The sequence below is a fragment of the Cryptococcus neoformans genome, assembly GCF_000091045.1.
Source record: "Cryptococcus neoformans var. neoformans JEC21 chromosome 9 sequence".
NCBI lineage: Eukaryota > Fungi > Basidiomycota > Tremellomycetes > Tremellales > Cryptococcaceae > Cryptococcus > Cryptococcus deneoformans.
In genome coordinates this window covers 981302-995906 of record NC_006694.1, presented here as the reverse complement: position 1 = coordinate 995906, position 14605 = coordinate 981302, and the positions used below count along the sequence as shown (strand labels likewise).

At 48.3% G+C, this 14605-nt stretch overlaps 4 protein-coding genes across 4 annotated transcripts; 2 read left to right on the top strand and 2 right to left on the bottom strand.

The window, feature by feature from the left end:
- The first annotated feature begins 180 nt into the window (after positions 1–180).
- On the top strand, positions 181–6432 carry CNI03680 (conserved hypothetical protein). Its single transcript, XM_572939.2, has 12 exons — positions 181–301; positions 370–461; positions 517–576; positions 627–732; positions 784–947; positions 997–1059; positions 1108–2106; positions 2163–2707; positions 2772–3880; positions 3940–5278; positions 5330–5541; positions 5594–6432. The coding sequence occupies exons 1-12, from the start codon at positions 232–234 to the stop codon at positions 6313–6315; spliced, it is 5481 nt and encodes a 1826-aa protein (XP_572939.1). The 5' UTR covers positions 181–231; the 3' UTR covers positions 6316–6432.
- Positions 6400–8772, bottom strand: CNI03670 (conserved hypothetical protein). Its single transcript, XM_572894.2, has 5 exons — positions 8547–8772; positions 7799–8450; positions 7145–7744; positions 6769–7093; positions 6400–6713 (listed from the first exon to the last, which is right to left on the bottom strand). Exons 1-5 carry the CDS (start codon positions 8750–8752, stop codon positions 6460–6462), a joined length of 2037 nt encoding a protein of 678 aa, XP_572894.1. The 5' UTR covers positions 8753–8772; the 3' UTR covers positions 6400–6459.
- Positions 8773–8917: 145 nt separating this feature from the next.
- Positions 8918–11787, top strand: CNI03660 (conserved hypothetical protein). The gene is made up of 9 exons (XM_024657872.1): positions 8918–9630; positions 9711–9893; positions 9955–10163; positions 10213–10542; positions 10598–10725; positions 10778–10986; positions 11042–11267; positions 11324–11392; positions 11457–11787. The coding sequence occupies exons 4-9, from the start codon at positions 10522–10524 to the stop codon at positions 11476–11478; spliced, it is 675 nt and encodes a 224-aa protein (XP_024513549.1). The 5' UTR covers positions 8918–9630; positions 9711–9893; positions 9955–10163; positions 10213–10521; the 3' UTR covers positions 11479–11787.
- On the bottom strand, positions 11736–14415 carry CNI03650 (protein phosphatase, putative). The gene is made up of 6 exons (XM_572886.2): positions 13340–14415; positions 13007–13291; positions 12851–12955; positions 12643–12792; positions 12493–12591; positions 11736–12432 (listed from the first exon to the last, which is right to left on the bottom strand). Exons 1-6 carry the CDS (start codon positions 14333–14335, stop codon positions 12226–12228), a joined length of 1842 nt encoding a protein of 613 aa, XP_572886.1. The 5' UTR covers positions 14336–14415; the 3' UTR covers positions 11736–12225.
- Positions 14416–14605: the final 190 nt, after the last annotated feature.

The window sequence follows — 14605 nt, the reverse complement described above, 5'->3', positions numbered from 1 at the left end:
GAATAATGAACTGCAACTGACTATTCTCCGTCCAGGCATGACCTACGCTGATTATAACTACAACCACAATCTTCATGAAATACGGTTACGTAATACACAAAAAGACAAACAAACAAACGCGATTGCTTTTGCTCCGTCAGACTGCCACTTTAATTCCTCTTTCTCTTCCTACTGCAACAAGTATACTCTCCCATTCCCAGGTTTAGGTAAGACCCAAATACCCTGGGAAAAATGTCCTTCATAGGAGCTGGTGAGCTCGAACACAAGATCACCCAGCTTCAGAGGCAATTAAGCCATAAAGGTGAGTGGTTGACCTTCGCCTCATAACGAAACTTGATAAACTGGAATGCTGACGTGCCTTGCTGGCAGATCATGAATTAAATTCCATCAAGAATGAGCAGATGAAGAAGCAGGAGAATCTGGAAGAGGCTAAGAGGGCGAAGCAAACCGCAGAATACAAAGTTCGCATGTCTTCCTGGATGATTGTTGAAGATGCACACTGACCTTGAAAACCAGCTGCGCGATGAAGCAGATCGAGCATTGAAAGCAGAGAACGATTCACTGGCTAAAACAAATGTATGCTATTCTATAGAATTCTTTTTGTCGTTTTGACCAAGAAAACATAGGAACTGGCCCAGCTTAAACTCAAATTATCCAATCTTGAGGCCAGCTTAATGCAGACATCAGAGAAGTTGAAGAAAGAAGAGAAAGAGAAGGCAAACATTCAGGATGGTAGGTGCTACTACTATATTAAATGCTCTGTCGTGCTAAATTATCTATAAGCACTGGATGAAGCTTTGTCAAGAGGGTCCGACGGGGCGGCTACGCAGATTAAGAGTCAACAAGCAAGAATCAAACAGTTGGAAGACAACTTGAGGAAAACAGAAGATGAGAAGGACAGATTGAGGCACCAAGCATCTTCGGGGGACTCGTGGGGGTCAGATGAGGTCCGTGGCTCCAGTGCTATAGACAGAGCTACACTAACAATGCCTTTAGCCTCTAAGTCATCGAGAGCGGAACCGACTGATGGCCTTGCAAAACGAAAATGCTGAGCTCAAAGTAAGTTGTATTCAGCACGTCTGCTAGTTATTCTGATAATCGCTGCAGACAAAACTTGAGAGCCTCTCGCCGCAAAATGTTACAACTTCCGACTCATTCAACCCTGAATCTCCTCAGAAAAGTTCAAAACCAAGGGCATCGGTCACTGCCGCAGACCTTCGCGATCTCGAAACTCAAGTGGATAAACTCAAAACGCAATTGGCAAATACTAAGCGAGAATATGACAAGGCGGTCAACGAAAAGCTTGCCGCCGAGATCTCTGCCAGGAAGACCGCCGAGAGGTTTGAGAATGAGATGTACGAGCTCAACGGGGAGCTTGAATATTACCGCCGTTCTGATGGAGGGGTAGACATGAAGCAATTGAATGAACTCAAGAAAACGGCTCAGGATGCCAGAGCAGAGAAGGAGGAACTGAGCAAGAAGCTAGCCCAGAAGGAGCGAGAAGTCGAGCATCATGTTTCAGAGATGGCTAGGCTGGAAGAAAAAGCCCAACTGGTACAAAAGCTGAAGGAAGAACTTGAAGAAGAAAGACAAACTCGGCAACAGCTTGAAGCTGCCTCAAACAGCGCGTCCTTTGTTGACGAGGCTTCTCTCGCTAAGATCAATGCCCTCGAGGTCGAACTTGCAAGGTCCAAGGCCGCTTCTTCTACCACCGCTGGTTCTAGGTCAGGAGACTCTGAACTTCGTCAGGTACGGCGGGACTTGCAAAAAGCGTTGCGGGACAAGGAGTACCTTGAGAGCCTGGTCAAGGAGAATGATGAACTTTTGGCTGAAAAGGATGAGGAGCTTGCTAGGATGAGAGCGGCCGTTCCTTTGCCTGGTAGCCCTTCCCTTGACTCACAGGCTGCTGATCCTGGCCTTGTGGCGGCGCTTGAAGAGGAGAAGGCAGCATTAATTGATGACCTCGAAAAGCAGGTCCGGGCGCATGAGGAGGGGACCTTGAGGATTGAGGCCCAGCTTGCCGAGAAAACCAAGGAGTTGGAAGTTTTGAGAGAATCTGAGCAACTTCTTCGAGAGCAACACTTGCGAGGGCAGACCGAAATTGAGGTGAGTATGGAAAGTGTCCGGAGGACTATCAGTGAAAGTTGACTTTGATTTGACAGAGTATCAAAGCCCAACACCAGTTTGTAATAGTTGATCTTCAAAAGGCTCGTGACGATCTTTCCATCAAAGAAGCCAATGCTCAACAAATCATCGAACAACTTGCTCAAGTTCAAGCGAGTTTGAACGAGCACCAGGCTGCCGCCATTTCTGCTAGAGAAGAAGCCGCTTCCACTGCCAAGCAACTTACTGAACTTGGAGTTTCACTTGAGAACAAAAATCGAGAGCTCGAGGAGGTTCTTCAACAGCGCCGGGCCCTTGAAGTCAGCCTTGCTAGCAGGTCCCATGACGATGCCGAGTTTGATGAACATGTGTTGTCCATCAAGAAGTTGCAGGATGAAATCAGCAGAGTGTCACAAGAACTTTCGGACCGCACGACGGCGAATGCGCAGCTCATTAACCGACTTGCCGTGGCTGAAGAAACCCGAGAAGCTTCAGAAAGGATGGTGCAGGAGCTGGAGCACAAGGTTTCAGACTCCCAGCGGAAAGTTGAAATCTCAATGGAGGAACTGGAAGTTCACCGAGCTCAGTCTAAGGAGGCGATTGAGTGAGTTTCTTACTGTCACTCTATGAAGATTGATTAATATGATGCTTATAAACTGTTGCTCCAGATCTTTAAATACACAGCTGGAGACTCTCAACACCGAACTCACGTCGCTGGAACAACTCGTGCGGGACAAAACCACAGAACTTGCAGAAGTTAACAGGTTGTCAGAACAGACAAGTTGCCGCCTTGCAGAGTCCGAGACTACTGTCATTACTCTTCGAAATCAGGTAGCAGAGTTGGAGTGTAAGCTAGACGAGTCTGCGGCAGAGAATGTCAGCGAAAATGACGACGAACGGATCCAGCTCCGCAAGGAAAAAGAGGCCTTGGAGGAAGCCCTGCAGTTGGCCAAGAAGGAGCACGAGTCGGAGCTTGCTGCTATCGAAGCTGATTCTCAGAAAGCATTGTCAAATGCCCAGATCCACATTGATACTCTCCAAAACTTGATTCAGGATGCCCCACAACCCAATACCAAAGATGTCGATGTGATCCACAAGTTTGAAGAGAAAATCGGACGTCTTCGAATTGAGAGAGATGAGCTTCGACATAACATCTCTTTCGTACAGAACGAAAGGCACTTTGCGGTGCGAGCGGCGAACGCTGAAAAGGAGACGGCCATTGAAGAAGTTGGAAAAGCTCGTGAGGAGCTAAAGAGGACATCTGCAATATGTGAGCGATTGCAACAGGAGATGGAGGAATTCCGGGCAGCGTTAGCTGAAAAGGACGTCGAGTTCGGTGACGCAATCGCGACAACTCGAGAGGTAGCAAATGAGAAAGAGAAGCTTGCCAAGCAGCTTGCTGATATTGAGCATGAGCTATCTTCATCTCATGAAGCTGTATCAACTCAGCAAACTCGAGTCTTTGAGCTTGAATCTCAGCTACAAGCCCAAGAAGCTAATCTCAAACAGGTTGAAGCTCGAGCTGGATTACTTCAAACGGAGCTCACCAACGTGCTTCATCATATGGCACAGAGTAAGAAGCTCAGCGATAGGCCAGAATCTAGGGCTTCCGTACCGGAAGAGGAGGATAGTGATTTGCCAAAAGACTTGGCGGGAGCTGTTTCTTCCCAGAACCGAAGGCATTCTCACAGGCGTTCTACTTCTGGTATGTCCATTACCATGTTGCAGAACCTGCAAACAGAGAGAAACCTGCAGGCCAAGATCGATAGGCGGGATGGTACGTTTCTTATTCTCGTTCCACGGTGCACGCTAATCCTCTCCTCTCGTCTCATGTAGCTCGCATCACGCTTCTCACCAATGACCTCAGCAAGGTCCAGGCCAATCTTACTCTCTTGCAATCCGCCCAGGAAGAGACCATGGCGGAGAATGCGGAGCTCGAAGAAGAACGCGAAAAACTACTCTCCGAACTCCACGAGATCAAGGCTCAAGGAGCAGACCCAGAGGCCTTGCAAGGCTGCATCTTGGCTTTGATTTTGCATCACCGACATGTCAGGAACCTGGAATCGCAGTTGCGTCTCGCTCGAGAAATCCTCCACAAATCTCGAGAAACTGAGCGTCAATTATTCGTTTCAGAAATAGAGGCAAAGAAGAAGAAAGTTGCGGATGATAAGCGCATCGCCGAGCTTGAATATGAGAAGACTGAAGTTGAAAGCCAGCTTAATTCAGCCAAGGCCAATGAGCAGCTTGTCCGCAAGGAGCTTGATGATGCTCTTGCCTCTGTTAACAATCTTCAATCCCAACTTACTAAGGCAGAAAGCGCCAGTGTCTTAGCAGCTGAGTCTATTTTGAGCTTGGCTACTGTTGAAGCTCAGATCGCCGAGAAAGAGGAACGTATCCGTGAGATCGAGGCACATAACACAGAGCTCGTCTCTAAGCTTGAGAAGTTGGAGGAGGAGCTGACAGCTAACAAGCTCGAAAAGGAAATCAAAACCGAAGCTTTGACCACCAAGGTTGTCGAACTGGAGCAAAAAATGGTGGACAGAGGCGCCGAGTTGGAACGAATGACACAAGAGAAAGAGCAATTACTTGAGGAATTGACCGCAGCGGAGAAGACGTTAGCAGATGGCTTTGCGGATGTGGAGGCTCAGAGGGAAGCATTGGACACTACAAGGCGTGAACTGGAAGAGCGCCTTGCCCTAATGGGCCATGATATGAAGGAAAAATCTTCTGAACTCGAAGAGATGATCAATAAATCAAATGCTCTAGCCGCTGAACTTGCTGCGGAACGATCTAAATCAGATCAAGCTGGAATTGCACTGGAAGAACATCAAGTCACGATCTCGCAACTTCAGAATGATATCTCTGCTCTCCAGAAAGCTTCTCAGGATGTCGACAGTGAACGGCAGACTCTTCGCGCTCAAATTTCTGTCTTCGAAGAAAAAGCAACAGCCGCTGAGGAAAGGATTCGGCAGCTTCAGGCCGAGGTTGGCCATTGCATGGGAGAGACTGAGCGGGTAAAGAAGGAGTTGGTTGATGCGTCTAGTCAGTTGGAAAAGACGATGGTTGAAAAGGAAGACCTTAACGCCAGAAGAACGGCAGAGATGGAGCAGGCCACAGAGGCTCGGATGGGCATGGAAAAGAGTCTGTCTGAGAGGGAACAAGAGATCAGCAAACTGTAAGCGAGCACCTTGATGGGGATTAGCCTAGATAGCTGATATTATCATAGTACTAGAGACTTAGGCATAATCCAAGAAGAGCTCACGGCCGCTACAAGCAAGCTTGAGCAAGCTGTCAAGGAGTCTGCCTTCAAGCAGGCTGACATTGACAATCTCAGGGCTGAGAATGTGGAAGTCAAGCAGAAACTTGCTAAGGCGACGATCTCCTCTGTCTCCTCAGCTGATGAGCAGCTTGTTGCGGATTTGAAGGAGCGAATCGAAGGTAAGCAACTGGATAGATAGAAACGCCTTGATACAGCTGACCATATGTGCAGATCTTGAGGCCTCACTTACTCAGAAAAATCAAGAGGTCGATGAAGCAGACGATCAGACTCGAGAAGCATTCAAGGCCAATGTTAAGCTTGAGCGGAAGATTGGCAAACTTCAGAGACAGCTTGATCAGGCTCAGCTGGAGCTAAACACCGCTCTCAACAAGCTCATGAGCAGTCAACCAATCGCTCTAGCCCCTGTCGCTCGCTCGCAACCTGCGTCTTCAGTAGCAGCCCAGCGGACGGCGATGCCTCCTCCGCCAATGTCTACCTCGGCCCCGACTCAATCCCCAGCGCTAGCGCTATCAACTGCTGCTACACGAACGCCCCATACAATTCCCCCTAACATCTTCTCCCCTCCAACCGTTCCGAGCTCAGGGCAAAAGCGTCTACGAGAGGCTGATGATGCTGAGTTCGCCCACAAACCTGCTGAAGCTATCATGCTTCCGCCTGCATCAGTCATCTCTCCTCGCAAGCCATTCGGAACGCGACCCAGTTTCACTCCTCAAAGAGGTATCTCTGACAAAACCTATGCCTCCAAGCCAATAGGCGTAAACGCCAATATGACTAGTGAGAAGGCAGAAGAGGGATTAAAGAAACCGATAGATGCTGGAAGGAACATCTTCGCGAGATCGCCATCAGTGTCAAGCGACCCAATCAAGCGAACAGGATTCCCTGAACCTCCAACTCGTACACCTTTCGCTACTATGCCCAGAAACGCGTCATAGACGTTTTGGTCTGATCATTAGCTTGGTTGTATTGATAGAGCTTATACCCAGATAAGGGCTACAGATACGTTACTTGTACAAGTGAAGGCAATAATAATGCATTTAAAGATAGTGATACAACGATATTTTTTGTGAGCTCCTCATCTAACGTCTTTTGCTGCTACCCGCCTGCACCGACTGTTTGTTTCCAACACTCAAGACCATGTGCGCCTCACCGGTCATTTGCTGTCGGCGAGAAAAGGCGTCCGTCATACCGAGAGGAGTATCCGAGGAGTTCATGGTGAGTTGCTTGCGTTCCTCAGCAATCTTCTTGAGACGCTTTTCGGTCTTCATTCGACCTGAGGTTTTGCCGTGGAACTTGTGAGAAAGACTCTTCCACGCTTCTTTGGGTGTCATTTCTACAATCAACGAGTTAGCTGGCGCCGAGAATGGGATAAAAAGATTTATACTTACGCCTTCCGAACTCGTCGTGATACGCAATATTCACGTCAGGCTTGTAGTTCTTGTAGATATCCAACGCATCTCTCGCCTCTTGCTGCTCCCTCATCCTGTTTTCCCATTCCCTCTGTGCCTGATCCTTATTGCCGCCCCTAGCCTGAATCCTTTCCAACTCGCGCTGAGCCATACGTCGACGGTAATCTGCGAGCCACAAGTCCTTTTGCTTTTGCACGCGCTCGCGCTCTTCGTCTTCGGCTGTGCGAGCTTTGAGGGCACCTTGATGTCGGAGAAGGGCCAGGACACCAGCCACACCTTGGCCAACAGTGGGTTCGAGCTCACTCTGATTCACACCGTAAGTTTCCACTTGAAGCGAAGAGAGAGAATGACTTACTTCATCTTTCATTTCCTTTTTCATCTCTTCCATTTCTCTCATCTGCCTATCAATCTTCTCCCTATACTCTTCAAGTGACATCCCTTCTCTAGCGGCAATTTCTGCGAGATCTGCTTCTTCTTCACCCATCTCATCATCCTCGTCGTCAACTTCTCCTTCTTCACGGCGCTCAATTTTGACCACGACAGGTTCTTCGGATGGACCGGAGTCAGCAGCAGGTGTTATCCCAGATGGTGGGGGAGAAATACGCTCGCGCTTGACAGAAATAGCCCGAGACTCCAAAGACACGTTTCTGGCAAATTCTGACGTCTCGTCAAAGGTGATTCTCCCATCTTCCTCTCCATCCTCCTCCTTGACTTGCTCTCCTTCCTCTTGCTTCCGCTGAGCAATCTGCGCGGCAACATCTTCAGGTTTGACCTTGGGTTTCTTCTTCGCGTTGGCACGTCTGGCACGAGAAAGGGCAGCTTGTAGGTCCTCGTCGTCTACAAGATTGTCTGGGCCTTCGGTTACGACCCTTCGGGTGAATGTGGGTTCTCCGTCAACTTCCATTGTATCCTCTTCAGCTTCGGTACGGCGAATAGATCTCTTGGCCTTCTTTTTCTGTCGGTGGTGAATCAGCAGCCGCATGTCATAAGGAAATGGCGCGTGACATACCTTGGGCTTCTTGAACCCTGCCTCGCCTTCCTTGGCATAGTCCGACACTTCAAACTCTTTTGTGTAGTCCAAATTGAGCTTGACTTTTCGAGCTGGAGCAATGCCCATCTGTTCATCCTCATCCTGAATCTTCATCTTCTTCTCTACAGGTGCTCCAAGCCTAAATCCCTCCGTCCTAACCTTTCCGGTGGCAAAGTCTTCATCATACTTGCCCAACACATCCGCTCGTTTGCCAATTCGATTCTCCTCAAACTCCTCATCATCATATCCCGTGTACGCTTGCTGGGCCTTGCGTTTTCTCTCCTTGGCAGCTTTGATCGCAGCATCTTCCACAAGGTTGACGTTTTGCAACTCATCCTCTCCACCTTCTAACACTCCAGTATCCTTCAATGTAAGGATCACATCCTCTCCTTCTTCAAATTCCTCTACTCCATGTCCAACCTTAAGGCCTGCGAGATCTTCTTCCCCATACATCAGCCTGTCCTGCTCCTCCTTGTCTCGAGCTTGCATCGCAGCAATCTCCCGCGCACGTTGCTTTTCACGCTTCTTTTGCTTTTTGATCCAAGTCTTGGCATCGAGACTATCGTCCGTCGAGGGAGCGGAAAGAGTTGTACCCTTGAGTTTGGCATTGAGGGCTGATTTGTTACGAGCTCTAAAAGAAGAAACAATGGATCTCGTCAATGGTTTGTTCTCTTGATGAACTACCGCTGTCAATCTGTAGAGACAACGATTTGAAGACATTACTTACTTCTCTATACGCTCCTTGAGCTCCCTTTCCTCCTTCTCGCGCTTCATTTCTGCTTTCCTTTGCGCATAGTTCTCCTCCGCGATGGCATCTGTGTCGACAGGTGGTTCTCCGCCATCTGCCGCAGCTGCGCCGGGGGCTGAAAGGCCGAGTTGAAGACGAAGCTGGATAGCTTCCTCATCTGTGAGGGACTCCTTGTTCATGGACATTTTGAGGATGACAATATAAGTGGAAATGTTGTTAATGCATGGCATTACGGAAATGGGTGGCAAGAACGACCAATGAACGGGATCAAATTTCGGTAATAAACTTCGAGTGGCAGACAGTGTTTTTTAGGCGGGCTTCCCATCTGTTCAGCTCTTCTATCTTCATTCCGCTCAATTAATCCAGCACCATCCACCCATATATCGCCCTCAGCTTGGGAACTGGAGCCTAACCTGTTTGGAAATGGTCTACATGGTATGGAGTTACGGTGTTCACGGAGCCCAATCATATTAGGATCCACCTAAGCGCCAATACTAGTGGTTCATCCTACAACGAGACGAAAAAGGTGCTCGCTATGTACTAGTAACGTAAACGTGTGCACCCTAACAATGCCATCATCGCACGCATAATATCTTCAAAATCGGCAGAATCGATGAAAGTACAAACATGTGGGCATAGCAGCGCAAACGGCTCGAACGTAGGTACAAATAAGAAACACGCGGCGGCCGATGATGATGGGTTGGTTAAACTGCAAAATGATCTCTTTCAACGTGCATCTACCAGAGATTTGTATCTTCCCTTCTTTCTTCCTCTACTAACGGTAAAACGGCAAAGCCATTGTATATCTTTTCTCCCATGTAAAATATATACAGACATGGGCAGTTCTCCCAGAGGAAGCATGCCAACCGCAAATCTGCAATCCACCATATCAAGCATACAAGTGTCTTTGAAAATGCTCAAGACTTTGAATATATCAAGAAGAATCCTTCTTCAAGTACATTGCAGAGGTATACAGACTCATAGAGCTGCGACGACTACCATCGGACTGTCTCCGTCTTCTATGATGGGCCAAGCGGCTCGCAAAGAACGCGAAGAAGGCAATGTAAGTTTCTCGGTGAGCAGAGTAAACTACTGCTATTGCTATTATTGTAGGTATGCAGTGGGAGTTAACCTTGATTGCAGATCAGCTCTGTATTCGCTTCGCTATCAGGCGAAGCAGAGAAGCCATTTCCTCCCCGCTTTGCTGAACTCAAACGCACCATCATTGGTGATGAGGCTAACCAGAGAAGGCTCATCGCCGGATGGAAAACTTTGACGGAGAGGTTGGCTGAGGCCTCCAAAGAGATTGAATAGAAACAGCAAGACGTAAGCTTTATTGGCGTCTTTATCATTATTTCGCCACTTGTTTGACTAATAATATAATTAGATTATCCCCCAAACGACATATAATGAGTTCATCAATGGTCAAAGTGACGAACTTAACGCTTGTATCAAAAATTGCGGCGCAGTGATTATTCGACAAGTGGTCGACCAACAAACAGCGCTTAAATGGCTTGAGGATGTCAAGGCACACATTGCAAAGAACCCCTCGGTGAAAGGCTTCTCAGAGAACGACAAGCAGGTATCCGAACTATAGTAGGTTTTTGTCAACTTGCTTTTTATAGGAAAGTTAATAAGTCCCTAGCTGGTCCAAGACACAGCTCTCTGCGCGCTCTCACCTTCGATCAATGGCAACCCAACGAGCCCTTCTCTCATTATTTTCCCATCATCAGATGCTCCAGTTTCTTTGAATACTCCCCTCACCTATGCTGATCGACTTCGTATCCGACATCCAGGGGATGCACAGTTTGCCCTGGGTCCACATGCTGATGGAGGCAGCATTGAAAGGTGGGAGGATGAGACTTACCGAAAAGTGTACCAGCGCTGTTTGGAAGGCGAATGGGAGAAATACGACGCTTGGACTATTGGCGAGAGAGCTTTGGCTAAACAGAGCATGTATGATGGTCCCGGAGCTGTAAGTGTTCTTCTTACTTAGTCATATCGAACAGAATTAGCTGATGCTATTGCAGTGCGGGGTTTTCAGAGCCTTCCAAGGCTGGACATCCATGTCTGATACTTGTCCCACTGAAGGAACCTTGAAGATCTACCCACTCATCAAAGAACTTACAGCTTACACTATGATGAGGCCCCTTTTCCGGTAAGCGCTTCCTTTCATTTCAGCGTATGTGCATGGCTCATAATATCTAAAGGGAGAAACAGTCTCGAGCAGAGCTTCCTAGAGAGGAATACCTTTCAGCATCCAACTGGGAGCTTGATTTTGAGACTTCACGTTTCCCAAATTCGCCTATTGCCAGGAGCCAAGAGTATAATGACGAAACTCATCCTCATCTCGAATTGGGCAGAACTATGATCAGCATTCCAAGGGTTAAGCCTGGAGACCAAGCATGGTGGCACGGAGGCAAGTAACCCCCTAATCAGTCACCTAAAGCTGTCACTAACGTGGCAGCAATAAGATATGATCCATTCTGTAGAGTCCATGCACAAAGGAAAAGGACCTTCGGCAGTCCTTTACATCCCTGCGGTTCCACTCACGCCCCAGAACGTGGACTATATCCGTGACCAAAAACGCCTTTTCATGGAGGGAAGGCCGGCGCCTGACTTTCCTGGTGGAGTGGGTGAGAGCCAATTTGTGGGTAGAGGCAAGATGGAAGATATCGAAAGCATTGAAGGTAAACAAGCGTAAGTTATCTCTCATAATAGGTGATGAGAATGGTTAAATTGACGGTCTCATGGAGCATGGGCCTTGAGCCGTTTGATGTCAGTGGTCAGCTTACTCCTGGGGAACGTCACATACTGGAACAGGCGTAAGTCAATTCCTATTTGTACCCACAATGCCGCAATTCTCCTACTGACAAAACAACTTCTCAGAAACAAAGTACTGGGCTTTTGAAACTGTAATACGAGCCAGTGCGCGGCGAAGTGGAATTGTATAATAGCTTCACAAGGTCGATAAGTTGGATTGACGGCATGTAGTTGTATTCAAAGAAACATGATCGCATAGCAGCAATTGATCTATGTCAGCAACATAGCGCAAATCTGCGGTTGTACAATGATCTTGGCGAGTGGCACAGAAATTATCCACTCTGATGGATGGTGATGAGCTTCATTACTGAGACTTTCATAATCTTCATGCCACATCCTTGTACCGGTACTGTATGACGACGATGCATGCGATGGGCCCAGTCAATGCAATCTCTGTCCCAACCAAGTTTTTGTACGTATCTACAAGCGATTCCAGAATAACTCAACATTTTGAAACTAAAGCAAAGATAAAAAAAGGCAGTCTTGTGGGGGGTATGAGATATATAAGCGCGGGTACCTAAGCTGTATACACCCACGAAAATAAAAAAGACGATTAGAAAACAGACTATGAGGGATCGACATAATACATCATACGCCTTGAGATCGTAACGTGGAACCAAATGAGATTAAAGAAAAGAACTAAACATGCGACCAAGCTCCCAAAGGCTTCTGGGTATAGGGGGTTATTGATGCTATAATTTCGTAGGTTGAGCAACCAGGCTTGCCGTATGAGTCCTTATACACTCTAATGTCCTCCTGATCAGATCCCAAAAAAGAAGGGAAGATGGGTATCGACGATCCTCGCGGATATAAGGTGAGATGCTTTCTAGAACGTCTAGATTCGTCCATCAAGGACACCACGAACGTCGTCGACAGTGGCGAGGTCTGCAAGGAAGGGGCAAAGATCGGTCAATTCACTATCGTGGGGATCGCTGAACCAAGTGGATACAGGGACGGCGTTATTAGGGTGGAAGATGTATGAGGCAGGTGAATTGTCAATGATGATGGAGTGTTCGATGTCACGGCCGAGTTGGGATAAATCCTGTATGGATAGTTAGGAAAAACCATCTAAGGGTGTGATCATATAAGTATAGGGACGTACTTTGACATAGTTTCCTTTGTGGTTGTAGCAGCTTTCACGGAACAGACGATGGGCTACGACACGGTTCTCATCAAGCATGTCAAGGACGGGATCAGCGTACTAAGCCACATTAGCCAGAGTCCAAAATTTAATATGTGAGCGAAGACTTACCTTGGACAAACTAGCAGTGAACACGACAATCTCATATATCTTTGCCATTTCTGTCAAAAAGTGGTCGACACCCGGTCGCTTGATGACATAAACGTTGTGCACTTGAGATTCAATCTCTACCGGTACAATATAATCCGCTGTGGGCAATTGCTGATTTTCGCCCTTAGCTTAAAATCAACAAAGTCCACCACACGCTATGAAGACTCACCTTGAAGCTACTGTGAAGCAGGGTCTCATCGAGATCGAGCACGAGACACTTTCGTCCACGGTGCTTGGCAGCTACGGGGGGTAATAAAGGTGCAGGGTTGCCATTCTGATGTGAAGCGGTTAGTCCCGCATTTGATGTTAGCATTGATGAACGCACCTCGTCTACAGGAATTCCAATTCCACCTTGTTCAATTAATCTATCTTCTTCGTCATCATACTCAAGATAATCTTCTCCGAGTTCATCTCCTCCTTGTCCTGTGCTTTCGTCAACCATTTCAGAATTGCTAATGTCCGAGTACCCTCCACTTGTCTCTGTACGCTCATTACTGGATGTACCAAGGTTGGTTTCAGATTCGCGGTGAGAGACGTGTTTAGACGGGGTGCCGAGGAGGGCAGAGCCTCCTCCAGGAGGCTGGACAGCCGAAGACGTTACACCAGCGGTCTACACCGTGTCAGTTTCGTCCAAGCTCAACAGCAAGGGATAACTCACCTCATCTTCTGGAAGAGTATGAGGTTCAGTCGGAGGCACAACCACTTGTTCACTGGAGACGACACCTTTATGGGCTTCAGTCGGTCCTTCAGCAACAACCGTGGAATCCGTTGGGCCCGTTGCATCCACCTTTTGTTCAGCCCCTACAGTGGCGTCTTGAATTTTGGCTGCTGACGGGTCTGACGGAGCAGGTGCGACGCTACCGTTTGGTGCTTTGGCAACACCCGAGCTCACGCCAACACCACCTGACGTCGGTTTGGCACTCACATCGGCTTTTGTGCTCGTGCCGGTTGTCGCGCCAGCACCGGCACTTTTACCAGGCCCTGTGCTCGCAGTCGTGCTGCTAGATTTGCTTGGCTCCTCCTCAAACTCGTCGACCGATAAACATCCGAGCGCGAGTAAAATACCCGCCAAACCCTTCCGCTTCCTCTTCTTCTTTTGCCCGGCCTTGGGTGCAGTTGTATTCGATATAGGAGCCGCCTTTGACTTTGTGGCCCCATTAACACTGGGGGATGCAGGCGTGTTGACCGTCGTTTTTGACGTAGAGGTGGTAGGTTGGGTGTGTGATGAAGCCGGTTTTGGGTCTGCTTTTTCGGCCGTTGTTTGGGGTGCAGAGGAAGCGGTAGTCGATGGAGTCTTGTTTGATAATCTACGAGACAAGTTCTCCAGGGGAGTACCTTTGCCTGTCTCTCCTTCCGTAGACTTGATGGCTGTAGATGTTGTACCAGATTCAGGCAGAGTTGTCTGAGCCGTGGAAGGCTGGGCGGCAGTTGCACCTCCGTCCTTGGTCATTTCTGCAGCAGAAACTGGATGCTGTGTCGTTGGAGTAGCTACAGGGGGCAGGATGGAAGGTTGCAAGCCGGTGGATGGTTGTTGAGTGTCGGTTGCTGTCGCGGTGTTGTGGTCGATGGATGTTGTGTGTGCGGGTCCGGGGGTTGTGTTTTGTGGACTCATGGCGGGTGCCTCGGTGGAAGGCTCTGTGTGAGTTGTGGGCATTTCTTCTGCTGCCTCTTTCTTTCTCTCGTTCGTTCTTTCTTCCTTCCTGCGCGTTCTTCCTTCCTTCCTGGTGTAGCAATAATAACAGGAGATATAGGAGGACCCGGATCTGCTGATGTAGCGCGCCGCCAGGGAACATCGGTTCTTGCCATTTCGGGCAATTCCACACGTAAACAACAAATGCCACAACATCCTTTCTCTCGACGACTTCGAAAGATGTTGCACTCCGCCATAATGGATTGATGCATATAAAACCAGACAGCAGCTATG

Excerpts from the sequence above, each read along its gene's own strand:
- CNI03650 (XM_572886.2), bottom strand. The coding sequence starts at position 14,335 with ATGCCCACAACTCACACAGAGCCTTCCACCGAGGCACCCGCCATGAGT. Across the intron at positions 12,793-12,850 it reads TGCTTCACAGTAGCTTCAAG|CAATTGCCCACAGCGGATTA; the intron begins GTGAGTCTTCAT and ends GGCGAAAATCAG. Across the intron at positions 12,592-12,642 it reads TCACTGCTAGTTTGTCCAAG|TACGCTGATCCCGTCCTTGA; the intron begins GTAAGTCTTCGC and ends AATGTGGCTTAG.
- CNI03680 (XM_572939.2), top strand. The coding sequence starts at position 232 with ATGTCCTTCATAGGAGCTGGTGAGCTCGAACACAAGATCACCCAGCTT. Across the intron at positions 2,708-2,771 it reads CAGTCTAAGGAGGCGATTGA|ATCTTTAAATACACAGCTGG; the intron begins GTGAGTTTCTTA and ends CTGTTGCTCCAG. Across the intron at positions 5,542-5,593 it reads TTTGAAGGAGCGAATCGAAG|ATCTTGAGGCCTCACTTACT; the intron begins GTAAGCAACTGG and ends CCATATGTGCAG.
- CNI03670 (XM_572894.2), bottom strand. The coding sequence starts at position 8,752 with ATGTCCATGAACAAGGAGTCCCTCACAGATGAGGAAGCTATCCAGCTT. Across the intron at positions 7,745-7,798 it reads CAGGGTTCAAGAAGCCCAAG|AAAAAGAAGGCCAAGAGATC; the intron begins GTATGTCACGCG and ends CACCACCGACAG. Across the intron at positions 7,094-7,144 it reads AAAAGGAAATGAAAGATGAA|AGTGAGCTCGAACCCACTGT; the intron begins GTAAGTCATTCT and ends GGTGTGAATCAG.
- CNI03660 (XM_024657872.1), top strand. The coding sequence starts at position 10,522 with ATGTATGATGGTCCCGGAGCT. Across the intron at positions 10,726-10,777 it reads ATGATGAGGCCCCTTTTCCG|GGAGAAACAGTCTCGAGCAG; the intron begins GTAAGCGCTTCC and ends TAATATCTAAAG. Across the intron at positions 11,393-11,456 it reads CGTCACATACTGGAACAGGC|AAACAAAGTACTGGGCTTTT; the intron begins GTAAGTCAATTC and ends ACAACTTCTCAG.